We start from the raw sequence: 14639 nt of genomic DNA, 5'->3' as shown, positions 1-14639 counted from the left end.
AATATGTTCTGACTTCTGATTGTAGCATAACTTTTCATAGTATAGCCTATTTGTATTACACCTCCATATAGGCGTAATTACAGGAAAAAAATCCATTAATTTATCATATCATATTCACCAATCATATGTTATGTCTATGTAACATAGACTTACTGACCCTGCTTCTATTAATCTCTAAGACTGTTACTTTTTTTTAACCATACCATTCTCAATATATCTTGCAATTTTTGTTCACCTTCAGTTTTGAAACATTTTTTAATATTATTGTTTTATTTTATTTTAGTTTTCTATATACAGTTCATCTAATTATAATTATTATTGTACTTTATTTATCTATACTATTGCTGCCTTTGTCCTGCTGTTACATTCATATTTCCACTGTGGGGATCAATGAAGATTTATTACTTAAACAGAACCGAAATCACAGCTACTAAATGGCATTTATATCTATATAAATATTATATATATATATATTATATATATATATATATATATATATATATATTATGTTATAAATGCAGGCAATTTGAAGTACTGTTGTTTTTCTATTACATTTGCTTTTGTAATTGTGTAAACAATGACGTTGATTCCAATTATTTTATTGTAAATAAACCAGTTATTATGTTATGTTATGTTATGTTATGTTATGTTATGTTATGTTATGTTATGTTATTATGTTGTATTAAAAAACCCGCACCAAATTAATTTTTAATGGTCTTCACATTTAGCAGTACACTAAATACACAGCAGATGGCGCCATGGTATTGTTTACCCAGCAACCGGAAGTGTAAAAGAAAAAGCTTTTATTTTGAAATTTGGGATGTCCGTCCGAACGTGGCGGAGCCTTTAGTTTGACAGAGCAGCGGTAAACCACACTGAGAGAACCGTTGAATCACAGCGTACTGTAAAAGTTAGCGACAGTGTTGAAGTCTGTAGCTTTTAGACTTTTTAACAGATTTATGACAGCGAGCTGGAGTTAACGTTATCTTTAATTGTCGCCAGTGTCAGCGTCTGCCAGTGGAAATGATCGAGTAAGGTGAGTCTTTGATTTCAACGTGGCTATGTCAAGAATCTTGCTTGACCTGTTTTAAAAAGTCAGTTTCATGTCCGTCAGCTAACTTCACGGCTATGTCAGTTGCAGTGTTAAATAGTCTAAAGTCCTGTTTATTGGCATGGTGACAGACAGCTTGTTTTACTGACGATTTGGTGTGTAAATAATCCCGTGACTTTATACTAACCTGGCTCAGTCAGAGTGCACTGTTTCAATTAATTTGTCCTTTATAACGTAACGTAGTGAATCCAAGGGAAATGTCTTGGCTCATAACCACATGTTGCTTTACTTTTTTCTCCACCCGCCAAAACAACTAAAAGATTGAACGAATGAAAATGAGTGAGATTACAGGTTGTAACAACATTAATATACAATGCAGTTTTGTTATAAAGTGAGGGGAGACATAGCAATGAAATATTATAAGATTGTCTTGATAATAAAGGCCACATTACTGCATACTTGCATTTCATTATGCTTTCTACTGGTCCAAGTCATGATTGATAGTTTTCTCACAAACCAGTAAAAACCTTGTAAATGTTTGCTGGTGCCCATTAAAGGGACATGTCATCCTTTTTAAAAGTTCACACTCTTCCTGTGTCCCAAACAGTGGTGGGAGAAGTATTCAGATCCTTTACTAAAAGTAAAAGTAGTAATACTACAACAGTGTTACAGTGCGATACTTAACAGCATTAGTTAGATATAAGTAAAAGCTTAAGTATAAGCCTTAAAGTTAAAATACCAAAAATGAAACACTCCTTATGCAGAATGACCTATTTCAAATTCATAGGCCTATATTATATTAATGTATTATAATTGTTGATGCATTAATGTGTAGAATATTTAATGTTTCAGCTGGTAAAAGTGGAGCTTATTTGAATAATTTATATATTAAGGGTAGCTTAGTAATACACGGTTGCCCATAAAGTTGGAATAATTTTGTTTTCAGACACAATCCTCTGTTTATTGTGGTTTCATTTTCATTATGATATGTTTGGAAGAGTGATTAATAAAGTTGCGAGAAGATGTACACTTTATCTGTCAAGAATGAATCACATTGTCACAACCTTTTCATGGAAAGAGGTGATAATAATTTCTTTATTCCAACTTTATGGGCAGCTGTGTATTAGTTTATTTAGGTTTTGTATTAATAATCTAAATCTGCACAGTAGCTTAGGTTGTTTAGTAGACTGACAAGTACATTTGGCACCAAAATGTAGCATAAAATGGAAATATTCAACAAAATCATTGACCCATTTACTGTCCATGGTACTGTGCCAATTTCCAATTAAAAACTCAATTGGATTTCTAAATTTGGAAATGATTGTTTCGTTTTTATAGAACATTGGCAGAACCGTCCTGGGGCACCGGAGTCAAAAAAGCATTTGATTACTGTAAGTGTGCCCCTTATCTTAGCCACCAGCCTTCTTCCGTTCATCTTTTAAATTCTAAAAAAAGCCAGCAACTGCTTGGTGGAAATGTTATCACCTCTGTCAAAGCAGCTTCCTTTCTGAAATGTATGACGACAAACTTACTTGTTAAAGCTCACAACGACAACTCCACTCAAATCTTATCTAAGTTCTTGTTCAGTGTGTTGATGACTCAGTGTTGTTTTTCTAGTGGAGTCTTTGTAAACAGTGTGCAATGTTGAAGCACTTTCATTCAAAATGCCATATTATGAACGTCTAGATTGTTGTTGTTTTCTCACATGCATGACATCTGCATTTTATTAAGTATTTGGGTGTGTGTGTGTGAAGGGAAGTGTCCTGCCAGTTCAAGTGTGTGAGATGGTTATAAAAGCGTTATGATGGTGGACACTGGTTGAGTTTATGAGAAGTTTAAATGCACACTTACCCCTACACACACAGGGTTTCCACAATGAGGGGTTTTCGGGGGAATAAATGACTTAAGTTTGAGTGTGTTTTTCCGTGACACAGTAGGGTAGTTAGTCAGAGGCCGGAATGGCCTGAAGACTGAGAGAAAGAAAGCAAGCAAGTGTGTCGATGGTGAAGAAAGGAGAGAAAATGACACAATGGAAAAGGGGACAAAAACAGAACAAATATGGGATGAAAGAGGTAAGAAGTAGATAAAAGGGGAAAAGCAGGGAGCTGAGATGAGAGACGGGGAGAGGAAAGAGGAGGAGAGTTTACAGACATGAAAGAGAAAAGGCTGAGAAAAAGAGGAAGATTTCAACACAGTGCAGTTCCTTGGGTTTTGCCTGTAGCTGCAACTAATGCAAGTCAGATGTGTATTCTTGGGTCTGCCTGAGCCAGACAGATAAGTAGGCAGGTAGGCCCGAGGTTGATGAGGACTTAACATACTTCTCTGTATTAGAGCTGCAACAATAGGTTGACTAATTGATAAATAATGGCCAACTATTCTGACAATTGATAAATTGTAAGTATTTTCTAATGCAAAAATGCCAGAAAATACTGTTTACAGCTTCTCGAATACAGAAATCTGACATTTCCTGCTTTTCTCTGTTCTGTCATGTCGAACTGAATATCTTTGGGATCAGGACTGGCAAAACAAGACATCTAAAGACATCACACTGGACTTTTAGAAACTGGAATGGAGATTTCTTACCATTTTAAAGACCAAACAGACAGACAGACAACAAACAGAGCCTTAACATAATCAATTCCAAGTACTAGTTATTTAACTTATGTCTGGTTTTAAATGCATTCAGAAGAAAATATTTGGAACTGTGCAGATGTTTTGGATAAAGAGCCACTGGAGCGCATTAAATAGGGTTGTCAGTTATACAATAACACTTTAATTAAAATAAGGTAATTTTCAACAGAATGAAGAGGTTTCCTCTCAATAATGTGCTCACCATGTTGAGCAGCTTCGATGTTTTCTGTTACAGTTAGTTATAGGAGTTTTCCCATCTGTGATTTTGATGACAAAACTGGTTCACTGCACCAGTGACTAAACTAAGATGTTTAACTTGTGTCTGAGTGTGCATGTATGTCGACACACATCTGGAGGAAGTTGCAGGAATAGCCCTTTGTCCGTGCGTGTGTGTGCAATACGTAAATTAGACCAAAGATTCTGCTTTTTTTTCTTAGCTAATGCTATATTTCACAAATTAGATTGCTCATGCTCTTGTTTTGCCTTTTGGTAAACTTGAACTCAGATGAGTTCAGCATGTGGTTTGGGAATGTTTTGTGAGTCATGGCCAAGATTAAAATCTTTGAACCATCACCACAGATTCTTTTGCCATTGTCTTCAATCAATCAATGTCATCAGATCCCTGTTATAATAGCAAGATGGAATGGTCTGTTCAGGGATTATGAAGTCAATTAAATGCCCGAATAAACAAGGAACTCAAATTACTTCCTTTCCTTGCAACATTACTGAAATCACCTAATATAAAAATGCTACAGGTTGACATATTTATGTGATGATTATCTCATCCCATCTGAATGTACGTTTCCTTGTGTGTTTCTGGCAGTGTGTGTGATGGCAGAGCTCCCGTCTGGACTGCTGGAGGCATGTGTCGTGATTGGAGCCTCCAGTGATAAGCTTCGAGACGTATACCAGGTATATTCACACACCCACAAAAACAAAACCATGTGCACACTGTCAGATAAAGAAGCATGCAAACAAACAGGCATCTTCAGCATTCACACCTTGCATGCTTCTCGTTTTGTTCGCTACTAAACAAAGAAGCCACCCTAAATATTTCCAAACTGTGTCATAGCTTCATCTGCAGAGTAAGTTAAACGACCCACCCCTGTTGGAAGCTGAGGTACTGCAGGTCCATGCCCCGCCATTTGTTTCCAAGGAGAGTAATTCCAGCCAGTCGATTGGACCAGCTTTCAGTCGTGTCCAGAGGAGGAAGAGCTTCATTAAAAAGGTAAGCAATAGATAAACAGTTATACATTAATGGTTACTTGCTTTGTTTGTCAAACAGCTCACACATGCATAAAGGATTGGGCATTTCAGATCACATTCAGCATACATCTTTATTGATCACTTACAGAATGAAAATCCACATTTGTTGTTTTTCTGTTTGTTTGCAGAAGAGGCGAGATCGTGGTGCAGAGGTGCCTAATGGAGAAACAACCAATCGAAGTGAGACGTCCTCAGCAACAGAGGACATCAGTGTTCCAAAGGATCTGGACCTCATCGCCTTGCCGCAGCTCTGTTTCCCTGGTATACTGTGTTTTTTATACTCTGTGCCAAACTTAACATGATCATATTTTCATTTGAATAACACAATGGTGGAAAAAAAATCTGTGTTCTCTAAATACAATAGGTTTTTACCTCTGTATGTTTTTTGGCATTGCCTGTATCTAGAGCATTAGATTACATGTCCAATGTAGTGATATGATTTACCTTGCTGCACTATGGTTATGATTAAGGATCACAATCTTGCCAATCTTGCTATGCTGGCTCAATGCTCATGGATCACTATCCTGCCAGAAGTCCACAGTGTAGATTATGCATCAAAATGACCAGGTGCTGTGCAGACTTGCACTACATTCATACCTTTTAGCCATATGTCTTTTAGTATATGACAAAAAATCTGAGTTTGTCAGTAATTATTGCAAAATGGATGTTGACGTGACTAAGGTGTAGGTGTGTAGGTGGTTTCCAACCACCTACACAGTCTCCCATGAAGTTGGAATAAAATATTTTTTACTTTTTTTCATGAAATGATTGTGATAATGTGATTTATTCTTTACGGATAAAGTGCATATCTTCTCAAAGCTTTATCTTAACTTTTTATATAACCTTAATCTCTTCCAAACATATCACAATGAAAATGAAACCACAATTAGCAGAGGATTGTGTCTGAAAACAAAATTATTCCAACTTTATGGGCGATTGTGTATTTTATGCACATTTTCAATTTGTGCATAAAAAACTTGATTGGAAAAACTTGAAATAAAGAAAAACAAGTGACGGATTCAAACAGTCTTCTAATTGCTACACAGATCTGATGTAACCTTCCTCACACAAAACGGCAAATGTCATAATTGCATCAAGTTTTCTAGATTATTCTATGCCCGTTGAGGTTTGACTGGTGCTCTTTAATTATGTCAACACATTTGGATGGAAACCTGGCTAATGTAGCTCCTTTATGACCTGAACATATATGACATGGCATATCTTGAGACTTCTTGCTTTCCATTGGACAGGTGGTCTTCAGTTAGCCAATGAGCAGAAAGAAGATAGTTATCACTTCCTGGTTTTCACTGACCTGTTTGGGAACCGAACTCATGGAGTTGTGGTGCAGTACTACAGAGCTGTGCAGGTACACACACACACACACACACACACACACACACACACTCACAGACAGACTATGAGGGGTATTTTATGCCAGCACACTATACTTAAACGCCTAGAATGCGTCGCCTGTGCCAGCATAAAGTCTGATTAATAGGCGTGCTTACAGACACGCGTATTGCGAGTACACCAGATAACATGGGTGACGGGTGAAAAGTGCCACTAGCGAACGTAGTGGACGCCTGTGTGTGTGTGTGTGTGTAACGCGTGTACGCCTATAACAGTTCAGCTGTTACACAGAGTCTCAGCTTCATACGGGGTTGTGAAAGCAGAACTTATAGATGAACTCCAAGCCCCAACAGAGCTGTCAGGATATTTCTATCATTTTCAGGCCCGTTTTTATTTTCTTGATGATATTTAATGATAGCAAGGGTGGAAGGGATAATTAAAATAATTTCAGCTACTTAAAAATAGTAATACTAAAGTGCGACGCTCACAGCCAGTTCCCAGTTCGCTCTTGGACATACAGTTCATTACGCATCAGCTGTAATGTACAAATTGAATATTAAGTAGCCATGCGGACCTGTCCAATGAATAAGGATGCTTTTTGAGTAATTTTATGCGCTTGGACATACAGTTCATTAAGCATCAGCCGAGCATTGTCCGGTTCTGAGCTTTGTGCTCTGTGCGCGTTCTCATCAAAGGAGCTGCGATCGCGAGCAAGCTTCCCCCATATTCCAGGGATTTATTATGATGCAGCTACTGCATTGCCATGGTGATGAGATAAACAACATGAAAGTAGCTTACTTCAGAAGCGATCAGCAGCACCGGTGACCGGGCTCCGCCCGGTCAACTTCTGCCCGGCGCTCTGTATAACATGTGGCCTTCCCAAACATCAGGCTCACCCGCCGGCATTAGTTATGATTATGATTAATAATCAATAATAATTATGTTAATAAATGTGAACCGTGCATGGTTCAGAGAACAGTAGCCTATACTAGTGCATGATGATACTTTTTCCCTCTTTTTTATGCTTGATAAGTATTTATTAATACAGGACTTTTTTTTGTCACGCAGTGTTGAGATACTAATATTAATACCATCAGTATTTCCCAGTATCTCAAACCGAGAAGGTAGTAGTAGCAGATTAACTGCGATAGCGCCATCATTGCCACTGAGAGAGGATTTACAGACGTTTCCTTTTTCTTTATCTTACGAGGATCTCGTAATTATGAGATCAGGATCTCGTAATTACGAGAAAAGGTGTCTATTTTTTTTTAATCCAGTGAATGCAATGCGCTTCCGTACACAAGCTCTCCCAACAGAGCTCTATAAAGGCTGTACACAATACAACAGTAAAGACAAAACATGCGTATCGGCTCTATCGCACGGCACAATAAATCATTTTATTGCACAAAGTGCCGACTACAGATGAACCCAAACAGTAGATAAGGTGTTAAGGAACAGCATAACATCAGACAGAATCCTCACATTAACGGCGATTGTTGTTTCAGTACCACGGACAGCTCATGCGTAACAGAACATTCGCAGATCATATCCTACAGCAACCAGTTAGTGTGGAAACCAGTAAGGACACAACACCGGCCTTTAATCTTACTGTTGTCTCACGCCAGAGTTTACTTGTACTGTTTAAGGTTGAGCCGCCAGCCGTTGTGAGAAATAAAGCACGACGCGGTGCGAGCCGCAAATATAACGACCACCCGTCAACGAAGAGTTCCAGGGTGGTCACAAGGGCCGAGTTACAAATGCAATTATACATTTATATCCTTTCTTACATACTTGTTTACATTTTTTGTAACAAAATATGTTTTTATCAAACTATGATGGCGAATTTTGAGTTTAACAGCCGCTTCGCTTCACAATTAAAGCAATCCATGTTTTACCAAGAGAGACCTATTACACAGTTTAGGCTGTTTCAGTCTACCTAAATGCAATTTAAGTACACGCCTCGGCTGATGCTTAATGAACTGTATGTCCAAGCGCATAAAATTACTCAAAAAGCATCCTTATTCATTGGACAGGTCCGCATGGCTACTTAATATTCAATTTGTACATTACAGCTGATGCGTAATGAACTGTATGTCCAAGAGCGAACTGGGAACTGGCTCTTTAGTATTACTATTTTTAAGTAGCTGAAATTATTTTAATTATCCCTTTCACCCTTGCTATCATTAAATATCATCAAGAAAATAAAAACGGGCCTGAAAATGATAGAAATATCCTGACAGCTCTGTGGGGGCTTGGAGTTCATCTATAAGTTCTGCTTTCACAACCCCGTATGAAGCTGAGACTCTGTGTAACAGCTGAACTGTTATAGGCGTACACGCGTTACACACACACACAGGCGTCCACCACGTTCGCTCGTGGCACTTTTCACCCGTCACCCATGTTAACTGGTGAACTCGCAATACGCGTGTCTGTACGCGTATGTAGAATTGTACTTAACAGTCACGCGGGTCTTCATGTCACGTATTTGAGGCGTAGTTCACCCGTCACGCAGCCGTCACGTAGGCGTATGCGCAACAACGCGTGTACAGCGTCTGCGTGACGCCTACGTGACGCCTGTCTGTCCATTGAAAGTGAATGGAATTTACACGCGCACGTTAGACGTTTGATGTCATCGCATAGGCGCTGTACACGCGTTTTAGTATAGTGTGCTGGCATAAAATGCCCCTCATACACAGACAGACAGACAGACAGACAGACACACACAAACACACACACACAAACACACAAAACTTTTTTAATCCAATGACTGCAGACGGTTGTTTCTCATTGGCTGTCTTCTCTGTCAGTCCTGTCAGGAAGGTTCTATCCAGAATGGCCACAGGTGGAATTCATCAAAGTCCCGCCTCTATGTCCCCTTCGTTGTGTGTGTCATCTCAAAGTTTCCCTACTACAACGCTCTCAAGGACTGCTTGTCATGGTAGTAATTTCTATGAAACACATGGAGTAATAATCAGACTCAGTTTGAGGTGATTAGCTCAAACCTGTTTCTGTCTCCCACACCTTCTCAGTCTCCTGGTCCAGTTGCGACCTGCAAGACAAGCTGACGTTGAGGAGACGATAAAGGAATTTTCAGCCAGGCTGTCCCTGGTGCCTTTACCCCCTCCCGGACAGCTACATGTGGTCAGAAAACATTTTCTCCCTCTCTCTGTCTCAGTTGAGATATATCTCACCCTCACTTTATCTGTATTTCTCTCTATGTGTGACCAATTTCTAGATATTTCCAGTACATATATGTGTGTGTGTGTGTGTGTGTGTGTTTCTCCACATTAGTCCTTCAACCTCCGTCCCCTCCACGTGGTTCTTCCATCAAGGGAGGATCAGGACAGCCCTGTTATCGACATCGACCTGCATCTTCCTTTCCTCTGTTTCTCGCACACAACACTGCTCCAGGTAATGCACAGCACAGAAACTGGTATTGCCTTGCATATAAACAATAGAAGAAACCATAAAGTAATGAAAAATATATATTAAGTCATATGAAAAGTGGTGGAAGGTAACTAAGTACATTTACTTATACTTATACTATTGACTTGTACTTTACTTGAGTATTTCAATTTATGTAACTTTGTACTTCTCCGCTACATTTAGCCAACAGCTTTAATTACTTTTTAGAAGATTTAACATGAAAAATATGATTCATTTAAAGTGATTAGACTTTTTTTTTTAATTAAACCTCATAACAGTATAAATAGTTAAAATGAGCCCTGCCTTTACAAAGTTAAAACACTGGTTTCATTAATGCACCAATACAAATAATCTAATAATATATTTAGAATATATAAAACAATCTGAGTGTGTTCATTCTACATAAGGAGTACTTTTACTTTTGATACTTTAGGTACATTTTGATGCTGTTACTTTTGTACTTTTACTTAAATTAGTTTTGAATGCAGGACTTTACTTGTAGTTCAGCAATTCTACAGTGTGGTATTAGTACTTTTACTTAAGTAAGGGACCGGAATACTTCCTCCACCACTGCATATGAAGCTACTTTTACTGTTTATGGGTCCTTTTTTTGGAGAAAAAAGAAGTGAAGGGCGGCAAATTTCCCCTTGCTCAGCTTCTTGTTGGAAAAAATAAAAGCTAATTATTAAAAATGAGAAAAAAAATCAGTGAACCTTGTGATCCCTGTCTCTCTCTAGGTGCTGTCCTGTCTCCTCCAAGAGCAGAGGATGGTGTTTTTCTCTTCAGACTGGGCCAGACTCACTCTGGTTGCAGAGAGTTTGCTTCTATACTTGCAGGTCAGTGGAGGAGGAACATTGTGTCGAAATAATAATCGTGAAACAATCTGTCTTTTCATGTGTCTTCTGTTCCTGTAACATCTCTTTCAGCCTCTGTCCTGGCAGCAACCTTATGTTCCTGTCTTGGCTCAAGGAATGCTGGACTTCCTCATGGCTCCGACAGCCTTCATGATGGGCTGCCACATCAGTCATTTCGAAGAGGTCGCTGCAGTGAGTATAAACAGTCGCAGTCTACAGACTTTCTTCACAGCATCAAGGTTTACAGTCCTGGCTTTGGTTCAAGTCATGTTGGCAAATATGACCTTTGTTACCCAAGATGATGGAAGCGATGTTTGATGTTTGATGTTGGAGGAAGTTGATATCAAGTTAATATCCAAACTATTTTTCTCTCCCTAACATGATACATTTAGGGCAGGGCATTATTTAAAAGACTAACAAGTCAGAGCAGCGTGTTGTGTTACATCAAATGATATGATATTCATTACATTTTTGAATATTTTCTTATTGAATTAAACATCTTTTTATTAATCCACCACATGGTTAGACACTCTTTCTGATGACAAAATGTGTTTAAATCATGAAACACAGAATTAATTAAAAAAAAATCAAGTGGAAAACATAGAATTAAAAAAATCAAATTAAACCAATTAAACAGATTTCATTGGACCCTATACTGGACGTATTATGATTATGATTGAATCTTGTGTTCTTAATAAAACAGAAATGATGTCTTGCATATAATAGTCAGAATCAGTAGAATTAACAGATAGATACATAATGCTTCAACTCTCTTTATAATATCAATACATGTGTAATTCCAATTACATTTTGTGACTGTTGTGTTTGAGCTCACATACTGTATTCAACAATAAGTGATTCTCTGCTGCATTCATCTTTATTCAGTGTCTTACAGAAGCGTAGTTCACATATTTAACAGTAGCTGTCTGTTACTCTGACAGAGCAGGGCACAGTCAGGCTGTGATGAATGAATTGTACCCATTGTGCCTACAATACAGTATGTGAACGTGTGTATGAACGTGTGTGCGTGCGTGTGTGTGTGTGTGTGTGTGTGTGTGTGTGTGTGTGTGTGTGTGTGTGTGTGTGTGTGTGTGTGTGTGTGTGTGTGTGTGTGTGTGTGTGTGTGTGTGTGTGTTTAGGAGACAGAAGAACTAATTCTGGTCAATATTGATGATGGCATCATTCAGTCGTCATGGTCTGAAACAATTGACTTACCAGCTATCCCTCTGGCTGCAGCTGAGAGCTTTACGTCAAGGTAACACACACACACACACACTGCACACTATAAAAGTAAACTGCTTGCTATAAATTCTCTTCACTTTTGGCCTGAAACACTGTGTTTAACAGTGTACCACCACTCCACAGTGCAGACTTTGGTTTTACTAGAAATCATTTTGGCACTGGAGCCTAAAATAGAGCCTCAGCTTGTATCAAAAATGGAACTATAATTAAGTCTACAACCTAAATACATGATAAATCAAATTACAAAAAGAACACAATTCAAATGACTGAAGTCAATACATGTCCTTGAAGTCCAGACTGGACAATACAATGCTTACATACGTGCTGTGTGTGTTTAGGGCAGAATGTCTCCAGCTTCACTATGACTTGGAGCTGTGTCATCTTGGAGCGGGCACCGATGCTAACACCCTGCGCTGCCAACGCAGAGAATGGCAGACACGGCTCAACACACAGATACAAAACATTGCTCTGGAACTAGTGGTCAACATCTTCAGGTAACGCTGTGCTACAAATAGTTGTAATTATAGAAAACAAAAACCTATTTTTTATTTGTCAGAATTAAACAGTTTTCCAGTCTGTATGTTCTGTGACTCTGTTTTCATCACTTCGTCAGAGGCGTCCAGGACTTTCTAAACCATGAACACAGAGTTTTTAACAGTGAGGAGTTTCTGAGGACCAGGGAGCCAGCAGACCAGGCCTTTTACAAGAAGGTACACACTCACATACACACTAGCACACACACACAAACTCTCACAGCCCGTGCTTCATGTTTCTCTTTGTTCTCGTCCCCAGGTATTAGAAACTCATATCTTCCACTCGTTCCTGCGAGACAGGCTCAACAGGAAACGGGACACCTTCAGCCGCATGGAGCAGAACACACGTAGCCATGCACACAGGTATGATGATGGTATAATGTCATAATTGAGGGACAGAAACCAGGCAACACTGAGGGGACAAAAGTGCAAGCTCAATAGCTTCAATAGAAAAATTGTACTAAATAGTTGATGCACAGTATACTTTGAAATGTATGTTCAGAGTGTGAATTGAGACATATAGTCATGTAAACTAGTTATTTTCTAATCCAGTCCTCAGCCTGCCACCGATACCAGGGCTGCCCCAATGTTGTTCTACTTGCTAGACCATGTAGAGCTGAAACAGTAAGCTGACCAACAGCTAATTAAGTTTAAAACGTTTGGACAAAAGCAAATTGAGGACATCGCCTTTTATTCACCAAGTAATTCATCTATTGTTTGAAAACATAGTGGTCAGATTAGTTGATAATGGGAATGCTCATTAATTGTAGCTTTAAAAGCAGGCAAAAGGCCACTTTCATTTAGTTTTTACATACATTTTCATGTGTGTGTTGAGACTGAGAAATGCAAACAGAGTAGGAGACACATTAGGATGCCTTTCAATACACTTGTACAGAAAAGAAGTGATTTGTCAATAAATACTTAAAAAAAATAATGAATCTTTAGGTTTTACCGCTCAGCACTTCCCCATAAAATTAAAGTTAAATTGCCTGTATGTAATGATATAAATATTGGCAAAAGTCATAATTAACCCTTTTTTCAGGCAAATAAATATATTTGGTAACTTCAGGTAATATATCAAGAAAAAAGTTGCAAATTGACTAGATTAAAGTGGCAAATCTACAAGAAAAAAAGTTGCAGATTTAAGAGATTTAAAGTGGCAAATATGTGCGAAAAAAGTCGCAGATTTATGAGAAAAAAGTGTGAAAAAAGCAACTTTTTTCTCCCAGATTCACCGCTTTAAATCTCATAAATCTGCACATTTTTTTCTTGTAGATTTGCCCCTTTAATCTCGTAAACTTTTTTCTCAAAATATTATTATGTATGTTTTTTTTACACATTCTGGCTGTATGTAATATCCTCCGATATTCTCTAGGGTTAAAATTTGGAATTTGCAAGTATTTCAATGAGTGCCCTATTAAGGGTTAAAGTGGTGAATCTGGGAGAAAAAAGTTGTTTTTTTTCCACTTTAAATCTCTTAAATCTGCGACTTTTTTTCTTGTAGATTTGCCACTTTAATCTAGTAAATTTGCAACTTTTTTCTCGAAATATTACCTGAAGTTACCAAATATAGTTCTTTGCCTGATAAAGGGTTAAATCTGATTTAAAAACTATTTATTTTTCCCCCTCAACCTCAACCTCTGTCTCTTCTTCGTCTTTCTCCAGGAATCGTGCAATGACGGAGTCTCCTCGGCGTCCTCTCATGTCTGATCTGTCCCGGAGCGGCTACAACAGCTACACCAGCCCCAACGACAGACTGAGCAAGCGGCTGGGAGCCAGCCTGCCGAACCTGGAGCAACCTGCCAACGACACTGTGACTGCCCTCAGCCCCCACAGACCAGCCTCCCTCAGGAAGATGAGTCCTGATGTTGGTCAGTACTGATGATGGATTCATGGAGGGTGGAAGTCAATTAAGGGTCAAACTATTTATAATTTCCTTTGTCACCTTTCAGGGTTGAAGTTTGCTCAGAAAGCGGTGAAGGTTTTCCGCCTCCCAGACTTCCCCCCTCCGCTGGCCTATCATTATGTCCAGAACTATTATTCTGACATGGTTTCTTCCCTGGGGAAGGCTATTAACGCGACACCACCTGAACAGTCTTCTCTGCTGGCCAGGTACTGTAACGAGACAAAAGGGAAGAAAAATATGTGGAGGGGAGAAAATGTTTCACAATTTATTGTATATTTTACTTAAAAACATTTCATATCTGAATGGTTTTTGGTGTCTTGTTCATCAAAAAATGCTGATACAGTAAATGGATAATTTGGCACAGTACTTGTGTAAATTGT

General features: G+C 38.5%; 1 protein-coding gene across 1 annotated transcript in view; it reads left to right on the top strand.

Annotated features, from left to right (window-relative positions):
* The first annotated feature begins 861 nt into the window (after positions 1-861).
* Positions 862-14639, top strand: part of dennd3a (DENN/MADD domain containing 3a) — a 29131-nt gene continuing 15353 nt past the window's right edge. The window contains exons 1-17 of the mRNA XM_059350468.1: positions 862-1036; positions 2390-2442; positions 4506-4594; positions 4755-4910; positions 5077-5209; positions 6199-6314; positions 9106-9236; positions 9328-9439; positions 9590-9709; positions 10462-10560; positions 10651-10770; positions 11718-11833; positions 12159-12314; positions 12434-12530; positions 12613-12716; positions 14019-14224; positions 14306-14465. Coding sequence (XP_059206451.1) covers positions 4514-4594; positions 4755-4910; positions 5077-5209; positions 6199-6314; positions 9106-9236; positions 9328-9439; positions 9590-9709; positions 10462-10560; positions 10651-10770; positions 11718-11833; positions 12159-12314; positions 12434-12530; positions 12613-12716; positions 14019-14224; positions 14306-14465 — 1907 coding nt within the window. The 5' untranslated portion in view covers positions 862-1036; positions 2390-2442; positions 4506-4513. The remainder of the gene's footprint in view (positions 1037-2389; positions 2443-4505; positions 4595-4754; positions 4911-5076; positions 5210-6198; positions 6315-9105; positions 9237-9327; positions 9440-9589; positions 9710-10461; positions 10561-10650; positions 10771-11717; positions 11834-12158; positions 12315-12433; positions 12531-12612; positions 12717-14018; positions 14225-14305; positions 14466-14639) is intronic.

Source organism: Centropristis striata, chromosome 14 (genome assembly GCF_030273125.1).
Source record: "Centropristis striata isolate RG_2023a ecotype Rhode Island chromosome 14, C.striata_1.0, whole genome shotgun sequence".
Taxonomy (NCBI): domain Eukaryota; kingdom Metazoa; phylum Chordata; class Actinopteri; order Perciformes; family Serranidae; genus Centropristis; species Centropristis striata.
This window is presented reverse-complemented; position numbering and strand designations above follow the sequence as displayed.